The sequence below is a fragment of the Mobula hypostoma genome, chromosome 2 (assembly GCF_963921235.1).
Source record: "Mobula hypostoma chromosome 2, sMobHyp1.1, whole genome shotgun sequence".
NCBI lineage: Eukaryota > Metazoa > Chordata > Chondrichthyes > Myliobatiformes > Myliobatidae > Mobula > Mobula hypostoma.
In genome coordinates this window covers 82,442,994-82,461,061 of record NC_086098.1, presented here as the reverse complement: position 1 = coordinate 82,461,061, position 18,068 = coordinate 82,442,994, and the positions used below count along the sequence as shown (strand labels likewise).

The 18,068-nt window shown below is 41.9% G+C and overlaps 2 protein-coding genes across 4 annotated transcripts in view; one reads left to right on the top strand and one right to left on the bottom strand.

The window, feature by feature from the left end:
* Positions 1–18,068, top strand: part of LOC134357299 (uncharacterized) — a 185,980-nt gene that overhangs the window by 50,886 nt on the left and 117,026 nt on the right. The window lies entirely within an intron of this gene.
* The window catches only part of LOC134341494 (pecanex-like protein 1), a 275,158-nt gene that overhangs the window by 176,406 nt on the left and 80,684 nt on the right, over positions 1–18,068 (bottom strand). For 2 of the 3 annotated variants that reach the window (XM_063039370.1, XM_063039362.1), the window contains exons 14-15: positions 15,375–15,546; positions 11,049–11,159 (exon numbers count right to left, since the gene is read on the bottom strand). The exons of the other annotated variant lie outside the window; for it this stretch is intronic. In XM_063039370.1, the coding sequence (XP_062895440.1) occupies positions 11,049–11,159; positions 15,375–15,546 (283 nt within the window). The remainder of the gene's footprint in view (positions 1–11,048; positions 11,160–15,374; positions 15,547–18,068) is intronic. 3 annotated transcript variants of the gene reach the window in all.

The following is an 18,068-nucleotide window of genomic DNA, read 5'->3' as shown; positions in this document are numbered from 1 at the left end:
TTCTTACCCCCTCTACATTTATTCACCGCCAGCTGATGTCTCATGTTTTCTATTGCCCTGTTTGCTCCAACCTGCCTCCCTCCAAACCTGCAGTACTACACTCACCAAGGATCAAATAATATGATTGGTGTTGTTGGGTGGACTGATAGCTAATTTGCAGACACTAAGCACCTGCTTTCCAAAACTTCCTCATCTCTCTGTTCAGACCATGACCCTATTGGTAAACATCTGGGCATGTCTCCTACATAGTCATTGATTTTAATTTCTCTGGAGACATTCCTTCCATAGATAATAGCAACCACATGAAGCTCATTCTTACTTCTCCATCAAGGCACTGGTCAGACTGCACTTGGAAGATCATCAGCAGCTTAGGGTCCCTTATCTAAGCAAGGATGTGCTAGTATTGAAGAGGATCCTGAGGATATTCATGAGAATAATCCCCAGAATGAAAGGGTTAACATTTGAGGAAGGTTTGATAGCCCTGGGCCTGTACTCATTCAAATTTAGAAGAATGGGGGGGGGGGGAAATCTCATTGAAACCTATTGAATATTGAAAGGCCTAGATATAGTGTACATGGAGAGGATGTTTCTTACAGTGGGGGAGTCTAGGACCAGAGGGCACAGCCTCAAATACAAGGACAAAATTTTAGAACAGAGATGAGGAAAAATTTGGTGAATATGTGTAATTTATTGTCACAGGAGGGTGTGAAGGCCAAGTCATTGGGCATATTTAAAGCTGAGGTTGATAGACTCTTAATTAGTAAGGGCGTCAAAGATTACGGGGAGAAGGCAGAAGAATGGGGTTGAGAGAATTAATAAATCAATCAAGATAGAATGGCGGAGCAGACTCAATGGTCCGAATAGCCTAATTCTGCTCCTATGTCTTATGGTCTTACAGCGTCTATAAAAAGTATTCAGCCATCCCCCACTCCCACCCCCTCAGAAAGTTGTCATGTTTTATTGTTTTACAACATTGAATCACAGTGGATTTAATTTGGCTTTTTTGACACTGATCAACAGAAAAAGACTCGCGTGTCAAAGTGAAAGCAGATCTCTACAAGGTGATCTAAATTAATTACAAACATATAACACAAGATAACTGATTGCATAAATATTCACCTGCTTCCAGTCAATATTTAGTAGATACACCTTTGACAGCAATTACAGCCTCGAGCCTGTTTGGATAGATATCTATCAACTTTGCACATATGGACACTGCAATTTTGCCCGATTCTACCTTACAAAACTGCTCAAGTCTTCTAACTTGTGCTTTTCAATAACCTTTTCACGAAGTTGCTTGGAGTGTCCTTGTGTCTTACCAGCAGTTACACCTTCTAGATGCAGGTGTATTTTTATTACAATCAATTAAAACACCTTGATTGCATATAGATCTCGAAAAACAGATCTCCATTTAACTAATTATGTGACTTCTAAAACCAATTTGCTGTACAAGTGATGATTTGGTGTGTAATATTAAAGGGGGGGGTGAATACTTATTCAATTAATTATTTGTGTTTTATATTTGTAATTAATTTAGATCATTTTGCAGATATCTGATTTCACTTTGACATAAAAGAGTTTTTTTCTGTTGATCAGTGTCAAAAAACCCAAATTAAATCCACTGTGATTCAATGTTGCAAAACAGTAAAACATGAAAACTTCCAAGGGGGTGAATACTTTTTATAGGCACTGTATATTCTAAAATCCACAAGCATAGCTTATCCTGGTAGCCCCATTGTTTCAGTCTGTTCTTCCACAGAATTTACTTCTTCCCATCCCGATTCTGTTCTTTCTCTCGCAAACACGAGGAAATCTGCAGATGCTGGAATTTCAAGCAACACACATAAAAGTTGCTGGTGAACACAGCAGGCCAGGCAGCATCTCTAGGAAGAGGTACAGTCGACGTTTCGGGCCGAGACCCTTCGTCAGGACTAACTGAAAGAAGAGCTAGTAAGAGACTTTCTCTGATATCTCTTTCCACTTGAACTTGTGATACCTCTGATGCCCTCTGCCATTTTGACAGTTTCCTGCTGCACCCAGCTGATTTTGTTCCCCATGAGTATCAACTCTCCCTGCACCATACCATACCAGTATTCCAAGAGTTCTTAGCTTCATTCTTTACAATGACCCAACCAGGCTCCTTGCACAGTCACCTTACTTCATCTGGCCAAACTTGCTCTGTATATTAACCAACTTCTCCTTTAACCTCACTCACTTCCTCCAAATTAAAGGTTTGGGTTAGGTGAACCTACATGGGTTCAAGCTGTCCCTGTCTGCTTATAAAAATGTGATTTTGCTCTACACAGACTCTGTCTCTCCCAACTTCTCCCAGTAAATTGATGACAGTATTTTTGCTGCATCCTTCACTCATATAGATCTCTCAAATTTGCTGCACAAGTTGATAGGTGTAGGTTAAGAACGCATATGGTGTGTTGGCCTTTATTAGTCGAGGGATTGTTCAAGAGCTGTGAGGTAATGTTGCAAGCCCTATAAAGATCTGGTATTACCTTGGAGTATTATGGTCAATCCTGGTCACTTTATTATAGAAAGGATGTGGAAGCTTTAGAAAGGGTGCTGAGGAGGTTTACCAGGATGCTTCCTAGATTATAGAGCCACGTTTTAATGAGGAAAAGTTGAGCAAGCTAGGGCTTTTCTCTTTGGAGCGACAGAGGATAAGAAGTGACTTAATACATGTGTACAAGATGACAAGAAGCAAATATCGAGTAGATAGCTAATGCCTTTTTCAAAGGCCAGAAACGGCTAATATGGTGGAGGGGGGAGGGTAGGTAATGTTAAGGTGATTGGAGGGAAGCATAGGGCTGTGACGGAGGTAGGGTTTTTTTTACACTGAGTAGTAAGTGCATGGAATGCACTGCGAGGTAGAGGCAGGTTATAAGGGACATTTAAGAGACTCTTAGACAGGCACATGGATCAAAGAAAAATGGAGGGCTATGTGGAAGGGAAGAGTTAGATTGATTGAGGAGTAGGTTAAATAGTTGGTAGATTATCATGAGCCAAAGGCTGTGCTGTACTGTTCTAATGAAAAAAAGAACTCAGATGTTTCATCACCTTTGGTGTCTATTTCTGTCCAGTTTGCAATGCTACTTTGACCAAGTCTGATTCTTTTCTACTTGTGCACTTCTCCATCACCATCTATGGAACTAACTTCCACAGCAAGTTGCAATGTTTAAAACATATTTGTACATAAGAACAGTTTAGACAGATATAGACCAAATGCAGGTACATGGGATTTGCTCAGGAAGACATATTTGGCATGGACAAATCGTGCCAAAGGACCTATGTCTGTGCTTTTTATCTCGATGACTCTATCTCAGGGAAAATTTAATGACAAATAAAATCATCTGGGCAAGTGTGAGATGTTGCAGTTTGGGAGGTCAAATGAAAGGAGACTGTATCCTGTTAGTGAAAGGCCTCTTAATAGCATTAACATAGAGGCATCTTGGGTTCAGGTCCACAATTCACTGAAAGATGCTACGTAAGTGAATAAGGTAGTAAAGAAGGCATTAGGCATGTTTACCTTTACTGGTGGGTGTACTGAGTATAGCAGTAAGGAAGTCCTACATAAACTTCAGTCAGACCACGCTTGGAATATTGCAAGCAGTTCTGTTCACTCCATTATAGGACGGATATGAAGAGGCACAGGAGAGGTTTACTTTTGGATTCAATGAGTTATAAGGAAAAGTTGGAGAAACCTTAGATGTTCGCCCTCAAGCATCGCAGGCTGAGGAGAGACCTGAGGGAGGTTTTTAAATTTATGAGAGGCATAGATAGTGTAGGCAGTCAAAATCTTTTCCCCAAGGTAGAGATGTCAAACACCAAGTGATATGTTTTTAAGGTTAGAGGGGTAAGTTCGAAGGTGATGCGAAGGGCAAGGTTTTTTTTAAATGCAGGTAGTACTGGTGCCTGGAAAGAGTTACTGAGTTAGTAGTGGAAACAGGCTATTTCGTAGAGTTTAAGAGGCTTTAGATAGAAACATTAATATGGCAGGATATGGATGATGCACAGGAGGAGGACATTTTAAGATAAATTGGCATCAAGTCAGCACAGTATTATAGGCAGAATGACCTGTTAAGTGCCGTACCATGTAGATATCTATTAAAAAGCCTACGGACTGCTACCACAATCTCAACACCACTGCTCACCCTGCTTTCTGAAGAACTACACTTCATTCTCCCAGTTTGTCTAGTTCCTTTCTATTTGTTCTCATGTCACCATCTTCCACACAACTGTTGTTAAGATGTCTGCCTTTGTTTTTGTTTTCATGCCACTTTTGATTTCTTTCACAATCAGCGAAAGTCTGTGCCTGGGGTTATCAAGCTTTCAAACCAGTTTGTCTTTATTTTCTCTTACCTAAATACTCCATGGCTTTGAACATGTTTCGCTCTTTTGCCTTGCCAAATTTCAGTAGCAGTTTTCACCTCACTGCTCTAAGTGATTGATACTTGACATTTTACAGATGTCAGTCCCTGCTTTGCAAACCATTTTCTGGTATGAGCCTGAAGCCGAAAACACCTGCAGTATCTTATCTACGTATTTTCCTGCCCTCCTCTGATGTATACTAACTTGGCTTCCCAAGACATAGGACTAGAATAAGGTCACTCCTCTTCTAATCAACTTTGGCCAGCTCCTCTCTCTTGCCCCTTACTCCACTATAATACTGATACATCCGACTTTATCTTCTCCCTCTCAGACTGCAGAGTGAATTCAAGATTCAAAGTACATTTAATATCAAATTACTGGTATGTATACAGAATACAACTCTGAGATTCGTCCTTCCACAGGCAGATGCAAAACAATGAAACACCATGGAACCCGTTCAAGAAAACATCAAGCACCCGTGTGAAAAAAGCACAAATTGCACAAACAGCAAAAGTCAAGCGGACAACAAATAGAATATCAAAATTCAAAGCAGGAGTATTCAGCTTAATTGAAACCTCATCGACTTCTACTTTGTTCATTGCTTCAATCAGAGAAGAGCGGTACAGTCAATCTTGGGCTTGTGCCTGTCTCCAGGCTGCACATTCCGCTCCAACAACACCAAACTCCCTTGGAGACAGCAAAGCGCCAGTTCGCTCAATTGGTCCAAAAACACCAAACTGCAGGTTCCAATCGCACGCAACTTAGTAGTAGAATCACATTTGAAAGAAGTAGTAGTAAAAGAAGTAGTTTTGTGAACTATCTGCAAGATGTTGCCGCTGGTCACGTTGTTCACTGACACCACTCTATCATATTATTATCATTGCCTCCGAAGGGTTCCTTAACATTAAGATCCCTTATCAAATCTGGTTCAATAAACAATGCCTAGTCCAGAATTGCCTTTCCCCTACTGGGTTCAGCTACAAGCTGCTCTAAAAAGCCCTCCTATGGGATCCAGGCCCAACCTGATTTTCCCATTCTACCTGCATACTGAAAGCCCCAATGACCACCATAACATTGCCGTTGTTACATGCCTTTTCTATTTTCCATTGAAATTTATATCCCACATCCTGGGGACTGTTTTGGGGTCTATCTATAACTCCCATCAGGGTTATTTTACCCTTGCAGTATCTTAACTCTATCCACAAGGATTCGACATCTTCCGATCCTTTTTCATTATTTTTTACCAACCACAAGACCAAGACATAAGAGCAGAATTAGGCCATTCAGCCATCCTGTCTGCTCCGCCATTCCACCATGGCTGATCCCAGATCCCACTCAACCCAATACACCTGCCTTCTTGCCATATCCATTGATGCCCTGACCCATCAGGAAATGATCAACTTCCGCCCTAAATAAACGAGGGGTGATTGATAAGTTTGTGGCCTAAGGTAGAAGAAGTCAATTTTAGAAAACCTAGCACATTTATTTTTCAACATTGTCCCCTCCTACATTTACACACTTAGTCCAGTGGTCATGGAGCATACAGATCCCTTCTTTGTAGAAGTGATCCACAGCGGGGGTGATTGATAAGTTTGTGGCCTAAGGTAGAAGGAGATGAGTTATTAACTTCAACCTTTCTGCATTATCACTCAAAGAGCTGAACTGCACATGCATGTAACAAGAGCGTCTTGGACCTCCAGATGGGCCACAGCAGAGGTGATTGATAAATTTGTGGCCTAAGGTAGAAGGTGATGAGTTATACAGTTCTCGTTACATGCACGTGCAGTTCAACTCTGAGTGATTATGCAGAAAGTTTGAAGTTAATTCATAGTCATAGTCATACGTTATTAATCCCGGGGGAAACTGGTTTTCGTTACAGTTGTTCTATAAATAATAAATAGTAATAGAACCATAAATAGTTAAATAGTAATATGTAAATTATGCCAGTAAATTATGAAATGTCCAGGACCAGCCTATTGGCTCAGGATGTCTGAACCTCCAAGGGAGGAGTTGTAAAGTTTGATGGCCACATGTAGGAATGACTTCCTATGACGCTCAGTGCTGCATCTTGGTGGAATGAATCTCTGGCTGAATGTACTCCTGTGCTCACCCAGCACATTATGTAGTGGATGGGAGACATTGACCAAGATGACATGCAACTTAGACAGCATCCTCTTTTCAGACACCACCGTGAGAGAGTCCAGTTCCATCCCCACAACATCACTGGCCTTATGAATGAGTTTGTTGATTCTGTTGGTGTCTGCCACCCTCAGCCTGCTGCCCCAGCACACAACAGCAAACATGATAGTACTGGCCACCATAGACTCGTAGAACATCCTCAGCATCATCCGGCAGATGTTAAAGGACTTCAGTCTCCTCAGGAAATAGAGACTGCTCTGACCCTTCTTGTAGACAACCTCAGTGTTCTTTGACCAGTCCAGTTTATTGTCAATTCGTATTTCCAGGTATTTGTAATCCTCCACCATGTCCACACTGACCCCCTGGATGGAAACAGGGGTCACTGGTACCTTAGCTCTCCTCAGGTCTACCACCAGCTCCTTAGTCTTTTTCACATTAATCTGCAGATAATTCTGCTCACACCATGTGACAAAGTTTCCTACCGTAGCCCTGTACTCAGCCTCATCTCCCTTGCTGATGCATCCAACTATGGCAGAGTCATCCGAAAACTTCTGAAGATGACAAGAATCTGTGCAATAGTTGAAGTTCGAGGTGTAAATGGTGAAGAGAAAGGGAGACAAGACAGTCCCCTGTGGGGCCCCAGTGCTGCTGATCACTCTGACGGACACACAGTGTTGCAAGCACACGTACTGTGGTCTGCCAGTAATTACTCATCTTCTTTTACCTTAGGCCACGAACTTATCAATTACCCGTGCTGTGGACCGCTTTTTAGATGTCCGAGACACCGACTTCTACAAGGAAGGGATCCGTATGCTCCACGACCGCTGGACTAAGTGTGTAAATGTAGGAAAAATAAACGTGCTGGGTTTTCTAAAATTGACTCCTTCTACCTTAGGCCATGAACTTATCAATCACCCCTTGTATGCATGAGGTACACTGCAGTCTGTAGCAGAGCATTCCACAGATTTACTACTCTCTGGCTAAAAAAAATTCCTCCTTACCTCTGTTCTAAAGGGTCACCCCTCTATTCTGAGGCTGTGCCCTCTGGTTCTGGATATCCCCACCACAGAAAACATCCTCTCCACATGCACCCTATCCAGTCCTTTCAACATTCGGTAGGTTTTAATGAGACCCACTCTCGCCCCCATCCGCATTCTTCTAAATTCCAGAGTACAGTTCCAAAGCTGCCAAATGATCCTCATATATTAACCCCCTTCATTCTCAGAATTATCCTCATGAACCTCTTCTGGACTCTCTCCAATGACAACACATTTTTTCTGAAATACGGGGCTCTAAACTGCTGACAACATTTTAAGTGTGTCCTGACTAGTGGCTTATAAAGGCTCAATATTATCTCCTTGTTTTTATATTCTATTCCCCTTTGAAATAAATGCCAATATTGCTTTTGCCTTCTTTACCACACTCAACCTGTAAATTAACCTTCTGGGAGTCTTGCACAAAGTCTCCTGGGTCCCTCTGCATCTGTGAAGTTTGAACATTTAGGTAATAATCCACACTATTGTACCTTTTACCAAAATGCATTATCATATATTTCCCAACACTGTATTCCATCTGCCACTTTTTTGTCCTTTCTTCCAATATGTCCAAGTCCTGCTGCAATCGCATTGTTTCCTCAGCATTACCTACCTCTTCACCTATTTTCGAATCATCCGCAGACTTTGCCACAAAGCTATCAATTTCATTACCTAAATCATTGACAAACAATGCATAATGCCCTGGTTCATTTTTTTTTACTGTTATGCTGTATGTATTTCCTTTTGTGCTGTTCTTTAGTGCTGCTCGTTTTCAGGTTATGTTTGGGTTATTGTTGAAGACGCGATGAGGAGAAACGTGTGCCATCCAATTAGGATGATTAGATTACGGGGAGGTTTCTCTGGTGAGGGATACTAAGGTTGGGCTTGGAGCTTTTGTTCGTGAGGAGATGAAGAGAGAAGATGCTGGGGAAAACTGCTCGCAGCATAGGATCCAGTGGGAGACCTGTTTGTTTGAGATGGATTACAAGTGACGTTCGGACAGTGGTGTGTGCTTTCATGTTGACAGAGGGCCAGCGCGTGAGTGACAGAGAAGTTCAAGATGAACTCTAACTTGTGTGTATTTGACTGCTTAATCAGAATGGGCCCTTTTCTTTTTGTTATCCTTTACTAACCCTTTAGTTAACATTCATAAATATAATTCCTTTAATCGTCTATTATTTCATGGCATTAATATGTAACAGGGTAGCAAATAATACAGCATCCATTCAAATCGGGGTTTGGGGTGGAATCGAGCGCGCCTCAACCTCACGGGATTGGCTGGGCCAGAACTGGTCTTCCCTAGACTTACACAGCCAAGGAAAGCAAGGTGAAAAGCAGCGGTCCCAATACTGACCCCTGAGGAACACCACTAGTCACCAGCAGCCAATCCAAAGGCCCCTTTTATTCCCACTTATTGCTTCCTGCCTGTCAGCCATTCCGCTATCCAAGCTAGTATCTCTCCTGTAATGCCACAGGATTTTATTTTGTTAAGCAGCCTCATATGTGGCACCTTATCAAACACTTTCTGAAAATCCATGTGAATGACATCTACTGCCTTTCCTTGTCTACCCTGCTTCTTACTTCCTTGAAGAACTCTCTAACAAATTTGTCAGGTAAGATTTCCCTTTACAGAAACCATGCTGACTTTGACTTATTTTATCATCAGTCTCCAAATACCTCGAAATCTCATCCTTAATCATAGTCTCCAACATTTTCCCAACGACTGAGGTTAGGCTAACTGGCCTATAATTTCCTTTCTTTTGCCTTCCTTCCTTCGGAAAGACTGGAGTGACATTTGCAATCTTCCAGCCCTCCGAATCCATGCTAGAATCAAGTGATTCTTGAAAGATCATTCAGGACTCTGGGATGTAGTCCATCTGGTCCAGGTAACATATCCACCTTAAGACCTTTGAGTTTACCTTGCACTTTTTCCTTTGTAACAGCAAAGACATTCACTCCTGCTCCCTGACACTCATGAACCTCTGGCACACGGCTTGTGTCTTCCACAGTTAAGACAGATGCAAAGTACCCTTTAAGTTCATCTGCCATTTCTCTGTCCCCCATTACTACCTCACCACCATCATTTTCCAGTGATCCAATATCAACTCTCACCTCCATTTTACTCTTTATATAATTGAAAAAACTTGTGTGATCCTGGTCCGACCCCACTTGGGAGTACTGTGTTCAGTTCTGGTTGCCTCACTACAGGAAGGGTGTGAAAACCACAGAAAGAATACAGAGGAGATTTACAAGGATGTTGCCTGGATTGGGGAGGGAGCATGCCTTATGAGAAAAGGTTGAGTGAATTCAGCCTTTTCTCCTTGGAGCGACGGAGGATAAGAGGTGACCTGATAGAGGTGTACAAGATAGTGAGAGGCATTGATCATGTGGATAGTCAGAGGCTTTTTCCCAGGGATGAAATAGCTAGCATGAGAGGGCATAGTTTTAAGGTGCTTGGAAGTAGGTACAGAGGAGATATCAGGGCTAAGTTTTTTATGCAGAGTGGTGAGTGCGTGGAATGGGCTGCTGGTGGTGATGGTAGAGAAAGAAATGATAGGGTCTTTTAAGAGACTCCTGGATGGGTACATGGAGCTTAGAAAAATAAAGGGCTATGGGTAAGCCTAAGTAGTTCTAAGGTAAGGACATGTTCGGCACAGCTTTGAGGACTGAAGGGCCTGTATTGTGCTGTAGGTTTTCTATGTTTCTATCCTGCTTTACATTATTAGTTAGTCTGCCCTCTCATTTCATCTTTTCCCTTATAGCTTTTTAGTTGCCTCTTGTTGGATTTTAAAAGCTTCCAACAGAGCCACCCACCCTCTCTGTCTACAATTAAGATGGTGCTGGTCGTACATGATGACGTTTTGTGCATAGATCACAAAATTTCTAGATATACTTCTTCTGGACTATTAGTGCTGCAATTTGCAGCCTGTCATTTCCCTTTAAGAAACATGCATTTGAACCATCTCAACAAACTAGCAATTTTCACATTGATTGCCCAACTTAATACGTAGTTTGTCATTGATTTATTTTGTATTTCTTTGTATCTACAATGAATGCCTGCAAGAAAATGAATCTCGGGGTAGTGATTGGCGATATATACAAATTTTGATAATAAATTTCCTTTGAACTTTGAACTCAATTGGTTTTCTTCTCACTAACCAAAGTCTATGACCCAGAGAAACTTACCTGCACTGGCTGTCAACACAGATGGCAAACTCAGTACAAAGTTTTAATGAAAAATAGAAATCCCACAGTTGGACAAAGCAAGTTGTTTATTAAAACACAAGCGATTCTGCAGATGCTGGAAATGAAGGCTAATCCACACAAAATGCAGGAGAAACCTAGCAGGTCAGGTAGCATCTATGAAGAGGACTAAACAGTTGATGTTTTGGATCGAGAAACCATTGTTTGCACAATGTTTTCTACATAATTTATATTTCACAAGGCTTTAAAGTATTTATTTTACAAATAAAAAAGAAATTTGCATGTACATACCAGATCCGCCAAATATATGCATGTCTACTTGTTCCAGCAAGTATGTGAAGAAAGTGTTAATCTGTGGAAGAAGACCCAGGAGGAAAATGAGAGGGAAACATTGTGTGAACCCTGAAACAGAAGAGAAAATACAATGTGAGGGAAATGGGAATGCAGAGGTGGAACAGGAACAGAGAACACAGCATAGGCAACAGAACTAGAGGGCACAGCAAGTGCAACAGGACTAGAAGACAAGGCAATGGTAACTGGACTAGAGGGCACAGCAAGGGCAACTGAACTAGAGGGGACGGAAAGGCAACATGACTAGAGGGCACGGCAAGAGCAACTGGACCAGAGGGCACGGCAAGAGCAACTGGACCAGAGGGCACGGCAAGAGCAACTGGACCAGAGGGCACGGCAAGGGCAACTGGACTAGAGGGGACGGCAAGGGCAACTGGACTAGAGGGGACGGCAAGGGCAACTGGACTAGAGGACACAGCAAACACAGCAGGACTAGAGGACACAGCAAGCACAACAGGACCAGAGGGGACGGAAAGGCAACATAACTAGAGGACACGGCAAGCACAACTGGACCAGTGGACGTAGAAATGGCAACAGGACCAGAGGACACAGCAAGGGCAACTGGACCAGAGGACACAGCAAGGGCAATTGGACTAGAGGACACGGCAAGGGTAACTGGACTAGAGGACTAAGTAAGGGCAACTGGACTAGTGGACTTGGCAAGGGCAACTGGACCTAAAGGACATGGCAAGCACAACCGGACCAGTGGACATGGAGATGGCAAGAGGACTAGAGGACAAGGCAAAAGCAACTGGACTAGAGGACACAGCAAGCATAACAAGTCTAGAGGACACGGCAAGGACAACAGGACTAGAGGACACGGCAAGGGCAACTGGACTAGAGGACACGGCAAGGGCAACTGGACTAGAGGACACGGCAAGCGCAACAGGACTAGAGGACACGGCAAGCGCAACAGGACTAGAGGACACGGCAAGCGCAACAGGACTAGAGGGGATGGAAAGGCAACATAACTAGAGGACATGGCAAGCACAACTGGACCAGTGGACATAGAAATGGCAACAGGACCAGAGGACACAGCAAGGGCAACTGGACTAGAGGACACAGCAAGGGCAACTGGACTAGTGGACTCGGCAAGGGCAACTGGACCTAAAGGACACGGCAAGCACAACTGGACCAGTGGACATGGAGATGGCAAGAGGACTAGAGGACAAGGCAAGAGCAACTGGACTAGAGGGCACAGCAAGCATAACAAGGCTAGAGGACACGGCAAGGACAACTGGACCAGAGGACACGGAGATGACAACGGGACTAGAGGACACAGCATGCATGGTAGGAAATGGACTCATCAAAAGTAACAGGAAAAGAGGGCACACCAAGAGTAACAGGAAGAGGACACAGCATAAACAACAATAGAGAACACAGCATAGCAAGGACAACAAAAGATCTTTCAGATTAACAAAAGGGCTTAATGAAGGCAACAGTAATAGTGGGCACATTGAGGGCAATGGCAACAGAAGAAGATAAATGGAGCACAAGAAACAATGAAAGGAACTGGAGCAATAGTAATGGCAGACTATGAAATCAGTCATCTGAAGGCCCATGCTAAAAGTGCATCACACAGTTCAGAAAGTGCAACACTTCTGGAAAGATAGCAGTAACAACATGTTTTACAGACGTGGGGCAGAATGATACAGTCAGATGGACAGTAATGAGGGAGTGTCACACTTTATGCAGTTCAGGGCTGAGCAATCACTGTAGGGAGGCAATGGTACTCTATGGGCAGTGTTTCACTTGTATAGTTAAACTGGCTCTGTCCATCCCTTTCGATGGCTGTGAAAGATCACAAGCGATTACTCAGCAAGATATTGCTGAAGGCTGGGCTGCAAATGACATGTTGGTTAAATCCAGCAATATTCACAATTGAAACATGGGATCTAAGAACTGTACAGATTCAAAATTTTCATTCCTGAGTACAGTAGTGTAAAGGAAAATGTAATGATTGTTTCTCCAGATCCAATGCAATATATAAAACACAATAAGCATAAAAAGCACAATAAATATTTCTTTATTTTTTTATTTAGAGTCAAAGCACTGTAACTGCTATACTGTCCAATTACACCCAGTGGCCAATTAACCTACTAATCCACACATCCTTCAGATGTGGGAGGAAACTGAAGCATCCGGAGGAAACCTGTGCAGTCACGGGGAGAACGTATACAGTCAGCAGCGGGAATTGAACCCAGGTTGCTGGTGTATGCTAATTGCTACACTACCGGGCATCCATTCTATATTTGTTATATATTATATACAAATATAAAATTAATCCTATAAAACACAGTATATAATAACTGTTTGAGTGTGGCCATATATGCTTATTAGCTTAAATACATAAACTGATTGTGTGTACAAAGTTCCACTAGATGCAAGAGTATCTGTACATAAGGTGGCTGACAGGAAGTGATAAAGTGACCGAGTGACTCTTAGCAAGAGGTAGCAGCAAGGCATATGAAGAGACAGTAGACTAGTGATTGTGTCAGCGTGGGTATGAGCAGTGGAGTGTAAGTGTAAAGTGGCAGTGCAGAGGGGAATGAAGTGTCAGGAGGAGTCCTTGATGTAGTGGTGGTAGGGTGGGTTAATAGGTGGAGTTGTTGATCAGCCTGATGGCTTGGGGAAAGTACAGCAAGAGAAGGCATATTTAAATACCCTTGGAAGCAATAGAGATATCATACCAATCAGAATACAGAATCATAGCTACAGATTATTCAAGACTCAAGATTGTTTAACGTAATTTCCAGTAAAATGTAAGGAGAACAAGATAATTGTTCCTCCAGATCTGATGTAGCACAAAAAAAAATCACAATAAGATAAAGAACAAAATAATAAAAAACATAATAAAAATATAGCTTATATACGTAGATTGATTATATGTCTATAAAGTGATACTAAACACAGGAGTGTATATTCATAAAGTACCTGACAGGAAACAACAAAGTAGTGAGTTGCGGAGAGGCGGGTTAGTGGGCAGAGCTGTTGATCAGCCTTACTGCTTGTGGAAAGTAACTTGTTTTGAGCCATACACACAAAAACTAATTACTAAACATGATGCATTTCATCTGGTTTCACTACACCTTCTGAGAATAATTTCTACTAATCACAACCATAAACATTGCTCCATAATTCCCCAAGGGATGACAGTTCACATCTTTTGCCAAAGAAGGGAGCTGTATTGATTTTTTGAAAAAGATATTCTTTCCTACACTTTCCTCTGTAAGCCCCAGTGGTACACTTATCAGAAGACATGGCAGTTTTACAGAGCTCATACATAAAGCAAGACATTGAATCTGAGAAGTCACTTGAATGTACAAAAATATTATCCAATTTATGTGTAGAATTGAATGGACATTAGCCTCTTCTCTTACCTAAAGCTATATATAATACTGCACACAAAAATGTATTTATGTTTATGGAATTAGATGGAATGGTAGATACAGCTTGCAGCAACAGATGAGAAGTGACAGGCACTGGTTCCCAATAACAGCATATTTTTTAGTGACTACTGGGCATGTTTGTTGAGCCATTGTCAGTAGCATCAATAATTTTATCTTAAAGCTCTTCTCAAGACTTTGGATACTAAGCTGTGAGTGTGAGTGTGAGTATGAGAACGTGTTTATATCTAATACAGAATTTTCTTAACTGATCATTCAGGATTCAAGATTCAAGGCTGTCTATTGTCATTCTTCAGTACACGAGTGTAAAGGAGAATGAAATGATTGTTACTCCTGACTCGACGCAGAATTAAAAAAAACACCTTAAGCATAAAGAACACAATAAATATAAACAATAAGGCAATCTTATAAAACACAGCACACATGTAACTGTTATATACATAGACCGATTGTATGCTCATAACGTGACACTAGATGATGTATTTAATTGCTTGATCGAACCAACTGTTGTTTCATTTATTGTTTATGTGTACAGTCAGATGACAATGAACTTGAACTTGTCTGCAGTGGCAGTGGAGGGTGGTGGGGTGGGTTAATGGGCTAGCTAGCTAGCTTTGAGCTAGCTATGGAGTCTGATCAGGCAGCACTTGCGGAGAGAGAAACCGAGTTAAAGTTTGCACCTGTATGTTCTGGGGAAGAAGGAATTTTACCAACTCCTACAAGAAGTGCATCCTCAGCCAAGCCATTTTGCTAATGAAGGAAATGAGGTTCTGCAAAATAAAGATGCCCAGGAACCTGAATGTTGAAATGGTGGTAACTAAGCTATGCAATGTTCATAGCTAAACCAATGTTGACTCACCGATAATAAAATCTCTGGCAGTTGCAAAATTTTCAGCAGACATTAATCTAAATCCATACAGAGTAGAAGATGGAAGTCGAGTGCTTTTACTGCCGAGATCCAAAACCCACACAAGGCCACAGCAGATGGAAAAATAAATAGATCTGCTGTATGCAACAATTCTATTGTGTCCCTAGGAGAAACATGAGAGAAAGCACAAGCAGTTAAGCAAGCTCATGGAATCCTAACAAATAATACAAAAGAAAACACCTTTTAGATCATTTGTCAGACCTCAGCTGGAAATCTCTGTCCAACTCTGGATGCAGAGATTTGAGTAGTACTGACAACAGGGGACTTTAATTGCATGGAAAGACAGGAGAAGTTGGGATGCTTTTCTTAGATCATGAAAAATATAATGAGAGTTCCAAAATAGATTCCCACTACATGGTAGCATCGCAGTTAGTGTAATGCTATTACAGCACCAATGATTACTGACCGGAATTCAATTCCCGCCAATGTCAGAAAGGAGTCTGTATGTTCTCCTGTGACCAGGTGAATTTCCTCCCATATTCCAAAGCTGTGCAGTTAGGGCTAGTGAGTTGTGGGGATGGCATGTTGCCGTGGAAGCTTGGCGACACTTGTGGAATGCTTCCAACATAATCCTTGTTGATTTGATTTGATGCAAATGTCACATTTCACTGTATGTTTCAATGCAGATGTGACAAATAAAGTTAATATTTACATTGTTTGCATTACTGAGATGGTCAGTAATCAGATGACACAGACTTGAGAAAACTGGCTAGAGCCCAAGAAGGAAACTAAGAGAATCTGTTTACAATGAGCAGGTAATGATGACTGGGAATGTATTGCTAAAAAGAGCTGATTCAATATTAAGTTTTGGAAAGAAAATGGTTAATTATTCAAAAAGGAACAGCATTGCAGAGTTTCCACCACTATTAGTGTATATGGAAAGTTCTTCCAAAGAGCCCACACAGATAAAATGGGTAGAATGATCTGTGTATATTAACCCATTCCTCTTTCTTTTAAGAGACTACCTTTGTGCTAAGAGCTTTCTGACATTAATCTTAAAGAGCAAAAGGTTACAATATGGAGATGAAATGATATGTATTGGAATGTGGAGTTAAAGATTAAGAATTAGCTTTATTTGTCACTAGACAACGGGGTGATCCGTTGGGTCACCCTTTGAGAGAAGGGTAGTGCAGTCTGATGTGACCAGAATGTCCATTAAATTTTCCTGAATGCTATTGGTATCGGTTTGCTTTGGAAACTGAAGTAGAAAACCTCAGTTTATTAAAGAAGAATGATGTGTAGCAAAGCAAGTATAGCTCCTCCTTGTTTAACGAAGGACACTTTTGATGGCATCATTTCTGGTTTATCTGCCGCCCTTGTGTCTCTTGTTGTCATTCTGCAGACGTGCAGTCCTTTCATCCCCCCGTCTCTTCATCTCTTCTGCTGTTTGTTCTTTGTCTCTGATCCTGGAGATGTGCATTTCTCAGCTTCTTTGTCTCTTCCTCTCTCCTCTTTCTGTGTCTGTTATTGTCATTCTGGAGATGTGCAGCCCTTTCATCCCCCGTCTCTTCATCTCTGCTGTATTGTCCCCTTTCTCTTTCCATGTGGCCTAATTAGGCTGACCATCTTAACTTTACCCTAATGCTGGATAGAAGATACGAAGCAGCAACATCAAAGGATGCTGATTATTCTTGATGATGTGGTTAGCGCTCTCCTAAATGGACGTGATATAGTCACCGCTGTCCTTTGACAGCAGCAAAGGGTTTTATGGGTGTCTCGAAGTACGTCATTACAATAAGATTTAATTATCTCTTATTAGATCTGTCCCAATCCTGCACATGCTGATGGTGATTAGCAGAATGTGACCCCTCGAAATAGAGCTGCCCTGTCCTTTTGCTCCGGTAGGTGTCACTGCTGAGGCTGGCCGTGCGCATGCATTGGGCTGTCGCATCCTGATTTCCATGATGGCAGATCGGCTCTCAGGTTAAAAGGGAGCCTGTTGATTTTTGCAAATGAGCAATTTTATACGAATATATAACCCTGAATTCTGTAAGTTAGCGCACTTTAATTCCATTGAGCCAAAAAAGTGCTGCTGTAATGCACCGTTTGCGCTAACTGGAGGTCACAAACAGACAGACAGAGCATGAGAGTTTTAGTAGTATATAGATAAACACAAGATATTCAGCAGATGTTGGAAATTCAGAGTAACACTCAGAAAATGCTGGAGGAACTAAGATAGTTAGGCAGCATCTATGGAGAGAAATAAACAGTCGACATTTCAACCTGAGACTCTTCAAGAGGACTGGAAAGGAAGGGGGAAGAAGTGAGAATAAGAAGGTGGGGGGAAGAAAAGTAGAAGCTGGCAGATGAGGTGGGTGGGGAGGGAGATTGAAGTGGGAAGCTGGGAGGTGATATGTGGCAAAGATAAAGGGCTGAAGAACAAGGAATTTGATAGGAGAAGAGAATGGACCATGTGAGAAAGGGAAGGAGGAGGGGCACCAGAGGTGGGTGACAGGCATGTGAAGAGATTGGAAGGGGTAAGAGGGGCGTTTGATTGGGGAATGGAAAAAGAGAGAAGGGGTAATTACTGGAAGTTTTACTTGTCACATGTACTTCGAAACATACAGTGAAATGTATCATTTGTGTCAACTACTAACATATTCTGAGGATTGTGCTGGGGACATC